Here is a 19742-nt window from a genome sequence, read left to right as displayed (position 1 = left end):
GTGGAAAATTAAAAAAAAAAAAAACTGAACATAAATCACTGTTTACCACGAAAATTAAACAAAATATAACTTTTTAAAATATTTATTAAATGCATAACAGTCATTTATTTTTACAATAACATTTCCTACATACACATTGAGCTTTTCACGTTCTTATTAATTATTATTATAGTAATATAAAATTGCAAAATATAGTATTATCTTACTTATTAGTATTATCTATGCAATAAATTATGCTGGTAAGATGGAGTAGGTAGTTGAGCAAATTTTTCTAATGTAGGTATAACTCATCAAAATTTTGTTGGAAACTTATTTAATTCCCAAAATACCTAAATATTAATTATTTTCATACAACTAACCTAAACTGGAACAAATATAAATAATTAACAACTTAAACCTAACTAAGAGATATAATGGCACCGATTCCGTTGTCTTTCTCTAAACTAAATTTAGAGTATCTGCATCCATTTCTTTTTAACAATGCTAAAAAGAAACGGAACATGAACTTTACATTTAAAGACTCTAAATAAAATTTTAGTGCACGCTACAAATTTAAACAGTAGGCTCGTGACTGTGCGCTAAAATCACGGGTTTATCATCTAAAAATTAAATTTAAAACTGTCAAAATGCGTCTGTCCTTTTCATATTACATTAAAAAGAAAGGATGCGAATACTCTAAAATTTGGTTGTGCTCAGAATCAGTACCATTGTTTTACTTGTATTTTAATACTTTTAATAAATAAATGCATTCCAATGTACACTATTTATAATAATAATTTACAATATTTATAAAATTAGCTACTCATGATTCTAAATTAATATTTAGTGTTACATCATTAAGTATATATTTTCGGATGTCTACAGATCTTTTATGTAAAAGATTCGACTTTAGCACTATCAATTTATCTAAGTATATTTTATTTTTATTTTTGTTGCTTAGCCAGCAATCGTAATATATTTTTAAACTTACATTTATTTCTCTTTGATTGATTAAATTTTTCAAAATAATTTGCAATTTTTACAAAATATATTATCTTTCCCATATTATTACACAAATATATATTTATAATAATTTAATGTGATGGTGGGATACCGATGGAACTTAATATTAATTTAATAACTCAGCAATAAATAGGTCAACATATTGAAAAAAAATAAATTACATTAAATTACAGGAATTAAATTACAATAAGAAGAAGAAAAGTGAAATTCAAGAATTTATTTTGAGGAACACTTTTTATCATATTATTCGAATCGTGAATATTTATGAAACTCAACCTTTTGGAAAAAATTATAAAACCAATTCTTCCAAAAATTTCATAAAACTAATTGAATATTTATCAGATTCTTCTTATAAAACTTTGTGGAACTGAAAATGGAAAGTTGAAAAAAAAAATCAAAAAAGGTTTTATTTGAAAATGTTTATAACTCTTCTTGAACGAAGAATCTTGTGAAACTTAATGAATCTTCATGAAAACTAAATGAAACTTAGTGAACAGAATATGTAATAATAGATTTTGCAGTAAGTAGTCTAGTTACCGTATGTATATGCATGATTGGTAGAGGATTTTTGCAATATCGTATAATATTCTCTACCATAATAATTATACCATGTATAATTTGATTGAATAATGCTCTATGTACAGTACGCGACAGGTCGAGTTGGCAATAGGGGTATGAGGAGGGGGACGCCCCGCACATCCACATGCGGGGGCTGTGCGGGTATGCGGGGCGTCGCGTCCACATCATCAAGAATTTCATGACAACATTTTGTTTAACATCATTCACAAAAAGTAGTAGTAAATTTTCGATCACAAGAATCTTGTGAAACTCAATGAATCTTCATGAAACTAAATGAAACTCAGTGAACGCCAGTAATAGATTTCAGCCAAGGTTTGTAGAACGTGGTCCTCATGTAAACGCCTGGTAGGTAAGGAGCTGCACATTTGATACCATGTGATACGGTACCGACCAGCTGCCATCTGCCGTCATCACGTTGGAGAACTAGAGGTCCACCGCTGTCGCCCTGAAATTTTTTCATCATCATCATCATCATCAACTGATAGACGTCCACTGCTGGACATAGGTCTCTTGTAGGGACTTCCACACGCCACGCTCTTGCGCCGCCTGTATCCAGCGGCTCCCTGTGACTCGTCTGATGTCGTCCGTCCACCTAGTGGGGGGTCTTCCAACACTGCGTCTTCCAGTGCGAGGTCGCCATTCCAGCACCTTGGGACCCCAACGTCTATCGGTTTTACGAACTGTGCCCTGCCCATTGCCACTTCAGCTTCGCAACCCGTTGAGCTATGTCGGTTACTCTAGTTCTCCTACGGATCTCCTCATTTGTGATTCGATCACGTAGAGAATCTCCAAGCATAGCTCTCTCCATCGCCCGCTGAGTGACTCTGAGCTTTGAAACAAAATGTGTGAATTTGCAATTATTCAAAACACGATACGCGTACTCTACCGACAGTTTTGTCAACGGTACTGGTTGCTCGCCACTTCAGTCTAGTGCTGACGTCACTAAATGGCGGCCACGCGCATCAGCAATTTGCGGGACGTAAGATTCCGCGTATTTTGTCATGTCAGTAACAGCTTGTTAGGGAAGGGACAGTGGAAGGGAAAGGGGAAGGTTGGTCATACACTCACTTCACATGAATCCTTCTGCCCGTTTGCGTAGCCAGCGCAGATGAAGGAATTGAGGATCTTCTTCGCGTGGCCTGCAGTGTGGAACATCTCCTGGCAAGCGCTGTTTTCATGACAGTAACAGATTGTTAAGGAAGGGAAAGTGGAAGGGATAGGGGAAGGTTGGTCATATACTCACTTCACTTGAGTCCTTCTGCCCGTTCGCGTAGCCAGCACAGATGAAGGAATTGAGGATCTTCTTCGCATGGCCTGCAGTGTGGAACATCTCCTGGCAAGCGCTGTTGTCATGACAGTGACAGATTGTTAAGGAAGGGAAAGTGGAAGGGAAAGGGGAAGGTTGGTCATACACTCACTTCACATGAATCCTTCTGCCCGTTTGCGTAGCCAGCACAGATGAAGGAATTGAGGATCTTCTTCGCGTGGCCTGCAGTGTGGAACATCTCCTGGCAAGCGCTGTTTTCTATCACTGGGACCTGAAATCAATAAACAGTACTAATAGAAGATCCGTGATAGAATCGTGGTTAAGATGTCCCTCTTCTTCCTATTCGGAAGCTTGCACCTCTAACTTTTCGGAGTTATAATATGCATTTAAGCAATCTTGTCTTATCTGGTCTTGGACGTGTATTTTTTATAGCGGTAGTTTATGGGACTAGAATTCATTATTAAAGAGAATAATTTAAAAAAAAATCATGAGTTTTATTTATTTTTAACATGAACGTCACGCTGTATGGAAGGTGAATAATGACGTCACAATCCATAAACGACATTTTTTTTCAAGGTTGGCGAGTGCGAAGCTTCGTCTGAGGGTGAGCCCTAGGGCTCGCTGAAATAATTTGAGGTCTGGAGGCAACGTCCTCCTAAAGGCGCCTCCGGCGTAGAATGACGTTGGATTTGTTTGACTATAGGTTAGTCCGTACGCCCCCGAGGCCGAGGCGTGAGTCCACGTCCGGGTGACGTTAGAAATTGGGGACCTCGTCTTCGCCAGCAAGGACGCTGTTAGAGTTTTACGATCAGCGGGAAAACTCATTCTAGCGCCACCTACACATCGGACAAAATACTTTAGGAATTCCTTCACGGTCACTGCTATCTGTTTATGGAACGAGCTTCCCTCGCAAATCCATCGTGCTGAATCCCTTAACAAATTTAAAATTGACGTCAAAGATCATTACCTATCTCTTTGCTATCATCAGTAACGGCATAGTTTATTATTTAAATCTATATGTGTATATGTATCTATGTAGTCTTATGTATGTCTATTATACTTTATTTCTATGTATTAGTGTATTAACAATATGTATTTTATATTCTTATTATATGGTTTAGTTTATTTAGCTATTGGTATTTAGGTTTATTTTACACCACCTCCCATTGTCCATTTGTTCGTTTTTTCCCGTTAAGCGTTAAGTTTGTCTGGAAGAGATCGCTATTTAGCGATAGCCTTTTTGTACCTACTTATTAAGATTTCTTTTTGTAACCTGTCATTTGTGCTTCTGTGGTGCAATAAAGTACATACATACATACGCTGACAAATGGAGCAAATGATGACTTACTTGAACCTCCTGAAGTACAGATGGTACCCCTCCTCCATATTTCAGTCGGCCCCATCCTGTGACTGTCGCGAACCGCCCTGTGAAGTCAGATTCGTCGGGCGGCATGCAGATGGGCACTGGAAGAAAGATTAAGAAATTTCTGATTAGGTGTCCACGTGGAATAGTGCCAAGAATACTGGCAGCATTTCCCCACTGGACAGCTAGGCTGATCCGTTGCGCAAAAAATGAACCAGCCCTTCTGTCACCAGATGAGACTATTAATCGCGGTGAAATGTCTCGTAATTTTTTTAGCACTAAGACTCTATGGCCCCAAGATCTCAGTTCAATGAATAGAGTGCACTTGTGTTTGCGCATCTTTCGCACAATATTTTATAGACTTCTTCTTCTGAACATTATGTAAATTTTCGATGTGGTCGTGACTGGCAAAAGCAAATGTGCATTTGTCTGGCTACACTTTTCTTACTGTCTTACCAATATGCGCATCAAATTGCACAGGTGTGTACAATTCCAGCAAAGCGAGATCATACTCCTGACTGGTAAAAACAAATATGGATTTGTTTGGCTACGATCTTCTTACTGTCTTACCAGTGGACTGCATTCCGCAAGAACAAAAAAGTGTTCTTATGTTCTTACCGATATGCGCATCAAATTGTACAGGCGTATCCAGTTCAAGCAGCGCTAGATCATTCTCGAAGGTCGCAGCATCATACTGTCTGTGCACGATCACTCTTCTCACGTTCTTGGACACAGGTCTCCGTGGTTCCACGTCGCTGGATATGTCGTTCTCTCCGAATACTGCTACTAGTGATGCTAGGAACCTGAAAATATTGTTTTCTTCATTATTATAAAGCGATACTTCTTTATTTCTAGAGCCTCACTAGCTCAACCGGTATAGGAGTGGACTGAAAACCGAAAGGTCGACGGTTCAAATGCCGCCCGTTGCACTTTTGTCCTACCTACTCCTAGCGCAAGCTTGACGCTTAATTGGAGAGGAAAGGGGAATATTAGTCATTTAAAATTTCTAATATTCTTTTGGGTAAAAAAAAAAAAAAATTGGGTAAAGTTGATGATTTTCTTTGAGATGTCTTCTCGTTCAAAATTGCTTAGTGCGTGATTGACAGTGTGTGTTGCCAGTGATGACATAAGGATTCGAGACAATATGGTCGATAACTATTGGCCTGGTAAGAAAGCTACTCAGCGGGCGACGATGGAGAGAGCTATACTTGGAATCTCTCTTCTTCTTCCTTACCTTATCCCACGCTACGTGGGGTCGGCATAATGTCTTCTTCTTCCACTCACTTCTGTCATCCGTCAACGTATTATCCACCCCTTTTACACGCATATTCTCTTTCACGCAATCCATCCACCTATTCTTTGATCGTCCTCTCCTTTTTTTCCTTCCACATGCATATTTAACATTCATCTAGTGACATGGCTTTCTTCCCTCCGCAATATATGCCCATACCATGCCAGCCTATTACTCCTTGGAATCTCTCTACGTGATATAACTCAATGGGTTGCGAAGCTGAAGTGGCTATGGTTAGGACACATGAATGACGACCTCACACTGGAAGGCACAGCGTTAGAAGACCTCCCACTAGGTGATAATGATTCTTAAATAAAAAGAAAGCCTTACCCAGGTTGACAATGAGCTGCAGTAGTCACATATTTGCTGGTGATCAGGACCCCACCGCACTTGTTCTTGGTGAACAGACCAAGCCACGTGGACTCCCTCACCAGGACCTGCCAGGGCCACTCCCCGAACCTGGCGTTCTTGCCTCCCACTATACGCCCCGACTTGACCAGAGGACGGACGCCGCATACTGAAATATCAGAAAGATCTAGTCATAGTTAGAACACGTATAAACTAGGATTTCGTAATCATGGTAAAAAGAAAATTTATTGCCAAAAACATTTTTTTTTTTTCATTTAGATACAAGTGGATACAAGTTAGCCCTTACTGCAATCTCACCTGGTGGCAAGTGATGATGCAGTCTAAGATAGAAGGGCGCTAAGCTGGAAGGGGTATGGCAGTTTTTAACCGACTTCCAAAAAGGAGGTGGTTCTTTTAATGGTGGTTAATGATTTTAAGCTTATTTCGTAGTTTAACCACATAAAATCACTAACTTATAGGATATTGTTACAATCCTTACATTATCCCGAGTGAGACTGGCCAAAATTTTTTGAAAAAAAAAATCAATATGGCGGTTGTACTATGGTGCCATTTTCAAATGTGAATACCACTTTTTGGCTAATTTTATAGCAGGGGACAGTCGTGTTTTTAATTTTTTTTAACTAAGATTCGTTAATAATTTACTTACAGTTTTTATCATTATAATCAATAGGTTCAGAATATCCATCCGGTGCTTCAGTTGTAACTTCATCAGCTAGTTCTGATATTGTAGTCGTGATAGTAGTTGTAATCACTTTCCTTGTAGGCTTGACTTTTTTTGTAGTCGTGATCTGGAAAGAAATCAATCACAGGCCAAGGACCATGCCTGGCAAACTATTTGGCAAAGAGTTATCAGAGTTTTTAAAGTCCAATACATTTTGCGTTTTTATTTTAAAAAAAAACATCTATTTTGTTAAAATTTAATTTTTTAAAGCTGTTAGATGACGATAAAATTATAGCTTTTTAGTAACAAATATTATGGGATGGCAAATTAAATAAATCTAGAAAAATAAATAAATAAAGATAATATAGAAATGCATGAAATTTTAAAATAAGCAATTTTTAGCTATCTGTTAAAATAAAAGTAACACTATACTCTGATTTTTAATTCGGTGGAATTCTGACGTTGACATTTTTATACATCAGGGGAGTTATTTTTATCATGTATGAAAAACAGTGTGACCACCCCACCTGAAGTTCGATTTTACCCCAAACTACATTAAATCGCTATCAATATAAAAAGCCCTAAGAGATAACTTCCCACTAAAATAGGGTGCAATCTTTAATAGTGGAAAGTGGATTCAATATGGGATCGGTTGATTTGAGGATGTAATCTTGACTTAGGTATAATATGTTGAACATTTCTAAGTTTATTTTTAGTTTCTTTTAATTTAAATCATCTTGATGTGCCTAAAAGTGCACGCTTAGATTATGATTCAGGATTTTTAAAGGAATTCTTTCTCAAAAACCTTGTTCTTTACGAAAACAACAAAAAATCGGCCAAATCGGTTGATTTGTTCTCAAGTGATGATCACAATACTGCCGTCCTCAAGCTAAAACGTCGTTAACCAACATTTGGCCAAATTTGACTTTTTAACGCTATCTTACTTAGAATTTTTTTTTCTATCGACCGATCTAACCGGTATTTTCCTAGCTGCTGTAGTTTTTGAAATAGCAATATGAAGAACGTCGTTAAATAACTACCTGTTCATATGATAACAACACTTAAACGCATTTAACTGACATTTGCCAGTCTAAAATGTCTCAAAGCAGGTTTTTTTCTTAAATTCCTTAACTAAAATGTCTTTAAAGTCACTATACTTATTTTTAAATTAAGTTTTTCTCCAAAATTATGGTGCACTATTCCATAACTTAAATGTCTTTTAACGAAAATGCTAGACTAAAATGTCTTTAATGACACATAAACGCGTTACAGTTTAGTGATATTTTGCAAAAAAATATTGTTTCCTATCCTAAAATAACTCTATCCCGCAATATATAACTTTAATGTCTCTAACTATTCCCGCATCTCGCGAGGTTGTGACTTTCTTCTTCTTGCAATGCCGTCTCCTGTCGGAGGTTGGCAATCATTAGAGCTATCTGCACCTTGGACACACCAAGGATTGCACCCGATCTCTTTTCCGAGCAGCAGGCTCGGAAAAGAGATCGGGTACTCTTCCCGTACCATTGGCGTAAATTCTTTAGCCACGATGTTCTTCTACGGCCTGGTGGTAAGACTGCCGGCGGTTTTCCCCTGAATAATGAGCTGAAGGCAGTCGTATTTGCTATTTCTCATAATGTGGCTGAAATACTCCAACTTCCGCACTTTTATGGTCTTCAGGATTTCAACATCTTCACTTAGCCTCTGTAGTACTGTTGCATTTTTGATACACTGTACCCAAGAGATTCTCAACATTCTTCTGTATACCCACATTTCAAAAGCTTCTAACTTTGACTAGTGCGCCTGCGAGAGCTTTCTGTAAACGCCTTGTGGCATTCAATCAAACGTTTGCACCAATAGGCAAAATAACCAATGAGTTCAAACCTCTCACTGTACTCTGGAATGATAGCGTAGTGGGAAGAAAACAAGAGGACATAACGGACTAAGAGGACTTGCTATGAAGAATTAAGGAAAATTGTATGATTTTATGGATTTTGTAATGTCACAATTATTACAGCTGACCTAAGATAGTGCTTTTATTTTATTTATGAATACGGAGGATATTTTGGAATCCATGGTTTTTCACGGTTCACTTCTGCAAACGGGCCCACAAAGGACGATGGTAACTGAAGGGAGAGTCATAAAATCCAGCTTCACAAGGGAAGTTGGAAAAAATATTATTAGGATTACGATCAATCACAAATACAATAGATACAATAAAACTATAATATACATTAATATGCTACTCGTAATATCTACGTACAATAATTAACCTCGGAAAACAGATACAACTCCTTAACCTGTGAACCCTACTTAGCCATGATAGTTTCCTTTAAAATTGATTATATTATATACTACTGCTGTGAATTTTTTCACGTTCCTTTATACAACCATATTGCTGATAAAGGGGATAGACACTTGACTCTAATAAAAATTAGCACTTTAATTAAAACATCATATTTTACAACGGATCTAGAAATTGAAAAATGATGTTCCCACACCCACAGTATTTTTAAAAGACCTATTCAACGATATCTCACACTATGGGGTAGACGAGAAAAAAAAATTCACCCCCACTTTATTTATCACAATTTTATTTCACCACTTTGTCGGCGTGATTAATATTTATACCCATGCCAAATTACAGATTTCTAGCACTAATACTATAAGTTTTAACAAAATAAGAAACTACTTTCGGACTGTTCCTCTTTCAATTGTTGTAGTTACCGTTACTTTCATTGGAAAACCTCAAATTTTTATAAACAATGCTAACCTAAAACGTCGCTACGGTTCCATCATTTGCAATAAACCACATTTTAGTTTAGCAATTCTCCCCAAAAAACGCTACTGTATACAAATCATTTCTATTCTACTAGACTAAAATGTATTTAAATTACAAAAGCCGCATTTTAAGTGTTATGTTATTGATAGTTTTAAGGATTATAACCTAACCTACAATGTCGTTAAAGTCTTTTAGAGTCATTTTACTTTAGTAATTATACAATTTTTTTAAGTTTCGTAAAACGATGAAAAAAGTAAATGCAATCCAAGCCTTAAACGTCTTAAAGGGTAATCTAACGACATTTAAGTTATGTAAATACAAGACGTTGTTAGAAAAAATGCTAGACTAAAAAGCCAAAACTGTCCTGCTTTAATTATTATTTATTCTAGAAACTTAAAAATACAGCTATTCAAAAGTGCTCTATTTGCACTACATTTTCATAGTTTCAAGTTTTGTATACGGTTATTAGTTATCAAATGGCATCATTTCTTCATAAATTCGCGCTTTTTTGATCATATCTCGAAACTTGGTTGTGGTAGTTAACGACACTTTAGCTTTAGGACGGCAGAATATATACATGCGGCAATTTATTTATGTACTTAAATTTACCTATGTACAATATTTAAAGTTTTCGTCTTTGTGGGAACTGTTTTATCTCTGGTAACATTAAGAAACATCAGAATACCACGGAATTAAAAATCAGACTATAGTAATATCTAAGTTAATTAATAAATAAAGTGAAAGTGTAACTTACCGGTTTTTTTGTAGTAGTAGTCGTAGTCGGAGTAGTTGTAGGGATGGGGGTTGTTGTAGTCGGTTTTCTAGCAGAAGTAGACAGTTTGACAGGTTTCTTTGTTGTCTTCGGAGGAGGTTTTCTCGAAGTAAGTCTAATCGGTTTTTTCGTAGTCGTCAAAGGTTTTCTAGTCGGCAGAGTCTTTTTCGGGGGTTTCGCTGTAGTCAATCTAGTTAAAGTCGCATTCGGTTTTTTATCAAGAATAACTATATCGTGTAACTCTTGGAAGGTTCCTTGTAAACTACCGATAATTTTATTAACAAACAAATTCATTTTCTCGTTTAGTTTACTATCTTCGTGCCATGTCGGTGTTGTAAAGTCTACATCTTGTAGTATGTCGAATTCGTTGTCTATAGCTACGCTAGTATTATAAACGCTTGGGTTAGAACCTGTAGCATTAAGCATAGGATTTCTTACCGGTGGGAAGTTTATTAGATCGTCAAAAGAAGTTTGCATTTCAGGTTTAAGTGTTGACGAAGGATAATCTGTGTATGAATCGAAAATTGGACTTATAGTTTCTGATGCTGGTAAAGGTCTCGTGAATACTTTATTCGGGTAAGGCGTAGTGGGAGTAGGTTTGGGTGTTATTACTACTGTTGGAGAAGAGGGTCTTGCATACGTTGTCGCTGGTTTTGGTTTTTCTGTTTTCTGTGGTGGTTTGTTGACAAAAATGTTGTTTGTAGATTCAATGTGGTTGTTAACTGTAATTTGACTGACTGGTTTCTTGAATGGCTCCTGAGAGATTTCGACGAATTGAGTTTCTTCTGATATTTCAGGTTTAGTACTTAGCCCACCTAATACTATAACGGTTGGGGTTACGCTCGAAAATGTGTCTAAATTAGCATCATAAGTTGATATGAAATCGTTTGGAGGAGTGACTGGTCGTCTTAATGGTTTGGATCCAGTTACATAGCTTGTAGAAGGTGGTTTTCTTCTAGTCGAAGTTGGCTTTATGGTTGTAGTCGAACTCACATAACTGAATGTTGTAACTGACTCATCGAAATCTTCTGGATTAGTCGGATATCTATTAAAAGCTTGGATTTCTTGACTAGTTGATTGACTAGGCTTAGGAGATGAGTAGTAAGGTTTCACTGGTCTTAAGTCTTGAGTTATACTGTTTGGTGTCGTACTCCCGTATGGTTTTTTAGTTATCAAAGGTTTTTTATTGGTTGAATATTTTGTTGATTGCGTGCTTTGGTACGTCGAAGGTTTTAGGGTGACATAATGTCCTGTTGAGAGGTAATAGTTAGGGAAACTACTGCTATATGATACAGGAGTAACTGTAGATGGACCTGGTGATGATTTAGTCTCCATTATATCCATTGAAGGTGGAGTTACTTCGTCTTTCATACTTGGAGTGCTTTCATTAAGCATTTGCATTATACTATCTATAGACGTCAATTCAGGCATTTTTTCTTTTGTGACTGTCGAAACTGGTATATAGCTTTCCGTTGTTGGCTTTTTAGTTGTTACTTTTGTAGGTTTAGGTTTGAATACAGGTTTATATATAGGTCTATGTGTTGATACTATAATAGAAGGAGATGATGCAGATGTGGTTGAGGGAGGAACGGTCGGTTTAGTTTGCATAGACGAAATTTGTATATTGAAATCTGACGGTCGTGCTATATCGTTAACTTCTGAACCGTTTTCATGGAATAATATAGTTTCTGCAACCACATGGTTATATACACCTTCTGGTTTAGCGTAAATAAATGTATTATCTTTTGGTGGAGTGTTCAATAAAGTATTGGTGATTTGAGTGAGACCTTCGTTTATTATATGTTGGCTTTCTGTACTTAAATCTGGTTCAGCTTTGACGGTTGCTGAAGGAGCTTGGGTTGGTCTATAACCTGGTGTGACGACTGGTTTGAAGCTGTTATGCCAAGCACTGAGCTGTTCACCATCAACATCATAATCATCAGTTTCTGTCTCTGGATCAGGGTAATCTAAGTAACTTGTCATGATTACTCCTGGGCCTTTCGGTATGTGTGATTGGGAGTCAGATGGCAGTTGACAGCAGGCTCCGAAGAGGAATCCATCCATACAAGCGCCTACTACTTCGCCTCCGCGCTGCACGCATTCGTGATTGAACATGCATATTGTGTTTCCTCTATTGTATTTTGCAGCTCTACTTGCTTTGCAGTATGATGGAGTGATTTTGTAACCGCCGAAGAGCTTTCTTGCTTCTGAAATGAAATGAAAAGAAATATGTAATTTGATTTGATGAAAAAACTTTGATGGCCAAGTGGTTAAGACGCCCGCCTCCTAATCAGGTCGGGGGTTCGATCCCGGGCTCGCACTTTTCGGAGTCATGTGCGTTTTAAATTAATTAAATATAGCTTGATTTAACGGTGAAGGAAAACAGTCGCGAGCATAAGCTAGTGTTACAATAAGAAAAGGAGAATGTATGAAAATTAAATAACTTTTATTACAGCACAAACAATTTAATCAGGGTTTTATAATAACATGTATAAAGTACAGTAAAAAACGTAAGTATTGGTCGTTAATTTTAAAACAGTATTTTATTGACCAAAGCGAACAACACTTTCCCGAGAAAGTTGTTTCAAACCTTTAAATGTAATAAAAAGTGAAACCACCCATTTTAATTTTGTTTTGGATACCGAATGAAATAAACCTAACGATCTATGTATAGTTTCGAATTTAATACCTTTAAATAATATAGTTTTTAATGCAAATGAAAATACAAAAAACAAAAATACCAAACTTATTCTAGAACATAAAAATTACAAATCGAAAATATCATCTAAACCACCGCAACGAGGCAGGGTGCCCAGAACGCTGGCAGCGTTACCTCGTTGAATGGCCAAACTAATATGCTGACCGAGGTAACTGCCAGCCCTCCGGTCCCCCGTGGATTCCGCGAGACGGGATGAAAGGTCCTTAAAAAAGGATCTATCTATGTATTAATTTTATTTCAAAATACTTACTTATGAAAATACAATGACATAGCAACAACTGGGCAAAGACAAGACAACGACACGACAACTACAAGACAACGACGCGGCATTGACACGACAACGACAAGGCAACAACAAGGCAACGACAAGGCAACGACAAGGCAACGACAAGGCAACGATACAACAACGACAAGACAACAGCACAGTAACGACGCGGCAACGTTAAGGCAACAACAAGACAACGACAAAACAACGACACAGCAACGACGCAACAACGACGCAACAACGACAAGGCAACGATATGACAACGACAGGGCGACAATTAGACAACGACACGGCAACGACATGGCAACGACAAGGCAACGATATAGCAACGACAAGGCAACGACATGGCAACGACAAGACAACGACACTACAACGACAACTCACGACAATGGATAAAGTTTTCCACCTATTATTATTTACTAGCTGCCCCGGCGAACTTCGTACCGCCTAACAGTCGATTATTTTTCAGGATTTTTTTAAATTTTCTCTCCATAAGAACAATCCCCGTACTTCGAGGAATATTATGAAAAAAGAATTAGCGAAATCGGTTCACCTGTTCTCGAGATTTGCGATCAGCAACACATTCAGCGATTCATTTTTATATATAGAGACTAGCTGAACCGCCCCGGCTTCTCGAGATTTGCGATGTCCACACAGACATCTTCTTCTTTCACATGTTGCACAGTTGGTGAGTCATTTTTATATTATATAGAGAGATTACGTGTAGGTATGACCGGCGATTGCTGTTATAACTCAACTTTTCTCATAGGCTTGGTAGTAAAAATCAATTTGCGGAATTGCTCATAATTTTTATTTTATAGAAAATCGTAGAGAAAATAAGTTAATCACATTAGAAAGTTTTGTACGTGATTGCAATGAAAATGAAATTACAAATATTGGCAATCAAATTAAAAAAAACAAAATTATTATGCCAATTTTTATTTTATACGACACGGCAGCGACACGACAATGACACGGCAGTGACACGACAACGACACCACAGCGAAATGATAGCGACATGACATCGACACGGCAGCGACACGACATCGACACGGCAGCGACACGACATCGACAAGGCAAGGATATGGCAATAACACGGCAACGACACGACAACGACAAGTCAACGATATAGCGACGATAAGACAACGACACGACAACGACACGACAGCGACACGACAACGACACGACAATGACTCGGTAGCGACACGACAGCAACAAAGTTAACGACAGAAAGTTTTGTACGTGATTGCAATAAAAATGAAATTACAAATATTGGCAATGAAATTAGAATTCCAATTTTTATTCCTAGCATTTTTCCGGTACTTACTGTCTGCTTATAAACTCTCTCTAGATACCGTATCCTCATTTCGGAGGTCTTTCGTTATTATTTGAGATTTTTATTTTTTACTAGCTGATGCCCACGGCTTCGCCCGCGTGGATTTAGGTTTTTGAAAATCCCGTGGGAACTTTATATTTTACAGGACAAAAATTAGCCTACAAGTATCTGTAGTAGCCGTCCCAGGGATGCAAGCTATCTCAGTACCAAATTTCGTAACAACATTTAAACGCATGTTTCTTTAAAAATCCCGTGGGGTCACCACGATTTACGATTCAATCGCTTGAAGATTGGCTGCCGCGGCCAAAACTCGGTTGAAACATTATTACATAGTAGCTGATGCCCGCAACTTCGTAAGTATGGATTTAGGTTTTTGAAAATCTTGTGGGAACTCTTTGATTTTTTTTTTTTTTTTTATTAAAGAATATTAGCCATGTTAAATGACTAATATTCTCCCTTTCCTCTCCAACTAAGCGTCAAGCTTGTGCTAGGAGTAGGTACGACAATATTGCAACGGGCGGGGTTTGAACCGTCCGCGTCGACCTTTCGGTTTTCAGTCCACTCCTTTACCCGTTGAGCTATTGAGGCTCTCTCTATTTTGAAAGTGTTGGCTACACGGACGACGACGTCGCGAGCAGTTCCAAATAACATTGGTGCCAAAAACGAGGAAACCACGGCCAGGATGCAACGCGTGCCGCATAGTCAATGCAGGATTCCGAATTCCGATCCACTTTGGAAACACTTTCTAATGCGTTTCGATTTAAATAGCCCCTCTATTTGAATCGATCATACAAAATTAACGTGTAAAATCAGTACCCTTATTATAAATGCGAAAGTGTGTTTGTTTGTTGGTTTGTCCTTCAATCACGACGCAACGGATTGACGTGATTTTTTGCATGAGTATAGATAAAGACCTGGAGAGTGACATAGGTTACTTTTTATTCCGGAAAATCAAAGAGTTCCCATGGGATTTTTAAAAACCTAATTCCAAGCGGATGAAGTCGCAGGCATCAGCTAGTGTTATGTTAAAAGTGATTTCGATGATGTAGAATGACAAATTAGCTTTTGACAGCCATTTGTCTGGTCGGAGGCTTCGGTCGTCGCTATAGGTTACCACTTTACCGGCAAAACCGTGCGCCAAGCGATTCATCGTTTCGATACGATTTCGTGTAGAAACCGATCTAGGCGTATGGCCGAAACTGCCATATACAAGTTAGTCCGCTTCTATCTTAGACTGCATCATCACTTACCATCAGGTGAACTAGGAAGCCACGGCCAGGATGCAACGGTTCCGCATAGTCAATGCAGGATTCCGAATTCCGATCCACTTTGGAAACACTTTCTAATGCGTTTCGATTCAAATAGGGGGGGGTCATAATTGGCGTGTAGGTAATCGTTTGTAAAAGTGATTTGTTTATTCGATGGCAATTACTCAGTTAGCATTTGATAGCCATCTTCCTGTATTAAGTCTGAATCAAATATCGGACGCGGCTGACGAATTAATACATATTACATAGTAAACTAAACTAAATCAACTATCAGACGTAGTGGACGTCCGAAAACCGATCCGTCCGACATCTGATCTGTCAAAACCACCGAGGAGTAGTCCAAACATATCTGTCAAACAAAACACTGTCTGCGTGCGTGTTTGTTGTGGGCTCTTCTCAGAAATGGGCGCGTTTGGAACCTTAGTGGCTTTAGTTTTATGTTTACGTAATTAATTATAATCACTACATCATTGTATTGCAATTTCAGCAATTGACCATCAGAAATTGTATACAATAATACCCAATCTAAATAAATGAATTGAGTTTGAATCTTGAGTTTCATTTGCTCCTATTGGCACCGATTCTATTGTCTTTCTCTAAACTAAATTTAGAATATTTGCATCTTTTTCTTTTTAATATTGCTAAAAAAGGATAGATCCAATTTCGAGAAAGAGGTCAACCGCCGAATCCAACTCGGTTGGGTAGCGTTTATGAAGCTTCGAAAAGCCTTCGTGTCCAAAATTCCTCAGTGCTTGAAGACCAAAGTCTTCGAACAGTTCGTGTTGCCAGTGATGACTGATGACATATGGATCCGAGACATGGTCGTTAACTATGGGCCTCATAAGAAAGCTCAGAGTCACTCAGCGGGCGATGGAGAGAGCTATATCCTTGGAGTTTCTCTACGTGATCAAATCAGAAATGAGGAGATTCGTCGGAGAACTAGAGTAACCGACATAGCTCAACGGGTTGCGAAGCTGAAATGGCAATGGGCAGGGCTCATAGTTCGTACAACCGATAGACGTTGGGGTCCCATGGTGTTGCTGGATTTAGGCGGCGCAAGACCGTGGCGTGTTGAAGTCCCTACAAGAGACCTATGTCCAGCAGTGGACGTCTAATGGTTGATGATGATGATGAAAAAAGGATAGAACATGAATTTTACATTTAAAGACTGTACATTTTAGTGCACGCTATAAATTACAACAACAGTTTTGCGACTGCCAGCTGAAGTCACGAGGTTTGCCAGCTCTAAATTAAATTTAAAACTGTCAAACTGTGTCTGGCCCTTTCATATTACATTAGTAAGAAGAGGATGCGATACTCTGAAGTTTAGGTGTGCTCAGAATCAGTACCATCAATACAAGTTAGACAGAGATCATCGGTCGAGTGGTATGCGAGTAGCTTTCCTGTCACGCTCTACTTGCCAACTGGCGTTTCCGCATATACACTGCAGTTTATATCCAATTCCATCATTTCATAATGTGAGCTGCACTTTGTTGGGGAAGGTTAAGGTTATTACCAGAGGGGCGACGGGCCATAGCATCATGAACAACCCATCGCCGGCTCACTACAGAGCACGGGTCTCCTCTTAGGGTCAGATCTATAGAGCGCACTCTGACAGAGCTGTATCTCTCACATAAACATGTCTCGTTTTAACGGGTTGTTAACGGGTAACGTTGTTATTCAAGGGGCGGACCAACAAATTCCTGAAAGGCCGGCAACGCATTGGTGGTTCCTCTGGTACTGCAAATGTTCATGGGCGGCGGTAATCACTTAACATCAGGTGACCCGCCTGCTCGTTTGCTCGCCATTCGTATTAATAAAATAAAAAATCTTAAGTCTGAGCAAAAGTCAAAGTGCACTCTATAGATCTTAACCAGAGATTGAGAAGGGTTTTGGCCAAATGCGGATTGGCAGACTTCACAACCATTGAGAACATTATGGAGAACTCTTAGGCATACAGGTTTCCTCACGATAATGTTTTCCTTCACCGTTAAAGCAAGTGATATTTAATTACTTAAAACGCACATAAATAGGTACGTGGAGTTAGAGGTGCGTGCCCGGGATCGAACCCCCAACCTCCGATTAGGAGGCGGACGTCCTAAGCAATAACCGACCGGACCATAGCCATGGACCATAATTTTTGTTATGTGCTCAACAAAGTTTTCAAAGGTGAGTGAAGGTTTGGCCAGCGTGATGGACTATGGCCTTAACCCTTCTCATTGTGAGAAGAAACTTAAGCTCAGTAGTGGGTCGATGATTGATTTAGATTAAAAAAAAAGAGTACTAGCCATTTTAATTACGACTCTTCACCCTCCAACTAAGCGTAAAGCTTGTGCTAGGAGTAGGTACGACAATAGTGCAACGGGCGGGGTTTGAACCGTCGACCTTTTGGGATTTCAGTCCGCTCCTTAACCGTTGAGCTATTGAGGCTATAATTAGATGATTATAATGTAGTAGGTATGGAGGGATGTAATAAAAAAGTGGATAATTAAATCATTTGAATAAACTCTCCATCTACCAATCAATAAATCGATAATTTTCACAAAACATCAATAAACTTTCTACTTTTCTAGTAACTTCACTAGGCACTTCTAGATATTCATGTTCTCTACTATATACAATAGCGTGCGTATTTCTCTATGAGAATCTAACCTTGAATGGATAGAATAGGTAGTTATTATAAAGGCGAAGGTGTGTTTGTTTGATGCTTTGTTGATTTGTCCTTCAATCACGTCGCGACGGTGCAACGGATTGACGTGATTTTTTCCATGGTTATAGATAAAGACCTCGAGAGTGACATAGGCTACTTATTATCCCGAAAAATCAAAGAATTCCCACCGGATTTTAATAGCTAGTAAATCGATAATTTTCTTTTTCACAAAACATCAATAAACTTTCTAGTAACTTCACTAGGCACTTCTAGATATTCATGTTCTAGACTATACAATAGCACGCGTATTTCTCTATGAGAATCTAACCTTGAATGGATAGAATATGTAGTTATTAAGTACAATGTCTGCAATTCCATACATTTTTTGCGAGCTTTTTGTAGCTTTGTTCTTAAAAGTAGGTTAGTAGTGGGTTTTATAATTGTAGATAACGAACGGTATTTGTTATTAGAATATGGGAACTAAAGATTCTGTCGCCAAAATTTAAATCTGTCAACACCTGTCTTCCTGTTAAAGAGCGACCGCCGAGTTTCTTATTGGTCCTTCGCAGTAGGAAAAGAATTCCGAATCAGTACAACTTTTGAGAAAGCATGTCAATTATCAATTAAAACTTTTCATATGATACCCCACTTGGTATAGCTATCTTACTTGGAAAATTGAAAATACTAATTATTTGTTCATTCAAACATTTTAATTTTTTTTTTGTGATGTCATCACAAAATCACGTTTTCGGGATTTTCTCCTTACGTGTGCTATAAAACCTACCTACCTGCCAAATTTCATGATTCTAGGTCAACGGAAAATACCCTATAGGTTTCTAAACAGACACGACAGACAGACAAACAACGAAGTGATCCTATAAGGGTTCCTTCTTTCCTTTTGAGGCACGGAACCTTAAAAACAAGATGGGCCGTCGAATACTTTTTAATTTGCATGACGGCCATTTTTAAATCCAACATCTTATTTTAAGGATCGAACTCACTCACGACGGGCTCCGTACCATCGTAACGATGGTACGGAGCCCGTCGTGAGTGAGTTCGATTCTGTTTTTATATTATTGACTCACGATTGAATCATTTTTCTCGCGGTTGCATTTACCTTAGTGGTCAAAGAAATGGTAAACATTTCCGGAGATCTCAAACACTTAACTCGTTTACTTTCTCACAGATTTGCGGTGAAGATGCAATTCCGAAACGGATGTAGACTTTAGGAGGTATGATGTCAGTTTGCAAGTGAAAGTCACTTTTGTTTTTGCGAGGGCCGCTACAGAGTTTTGATGGTAGTTATAATGTTTGTATACTGCTTTTTAGGGTTCCGTACCTCAAAAGGAAAAACGGAACCCTTACAGGATCACTTTGTTGTCTGCCTGTCTGTCAGTCTGTCAAGAAACCTGTAGGGTACT

General features: G+C 38.2%; 1 protein-coding gene across 1 annotated transcript; it reads right to left on the bottom strand.

The window, feature by feature from the left end:
* Window positions 1-1501: 1501 nt before the first annotated feature.
* Window positions 1502-12271, bottom strand: flz (transmembrane serine protease filzig). Its single transcript, XM_069507896.1, has 7 exons — window positions 10066-12271; window positions 6518-6659; window positions 5833-6019; window positions 4830-5014; window positions 4197-4312; window positions 3000-3119; window positions 1502-2026 (listed from the first exon to the last, which is right to left on the bottom strand). The coding sequence occupies exons 1-7, from the start codon at window positions 12196-12198 to the stop codon at window positions 1862-1864; spliced, it is 3048 nt and encodes a 1015-aa protein (XP_069363997.1). The 5' UTR covers window positions 12199-12271; the 3' UTR covers window positions 1502-1861.
* Between the last annotated feature and the right edge of the window lie 7471 nt (window positions 12272-19742).

Source organism: Maniola hyperantus, chromosome 27 (assembly GCF_902806685.2).
Source record: "Maniola hyperantus chromosome 27, iAphHyp1.2, whole genome shotgun sequence".
In the NCBI taxonomy this organism is placed as follows: domain Eukaryota; kingdom Metazoa; phylum Arthropoda; class Insecta; order Lepidoptera; family Nymphalidae; genus Maniola; species Maniola hyperantus.
Note: the sequence above shows the minus strand (reverse complement) of the source record. Positions and strands in the feature narration are given on the sequence as shown.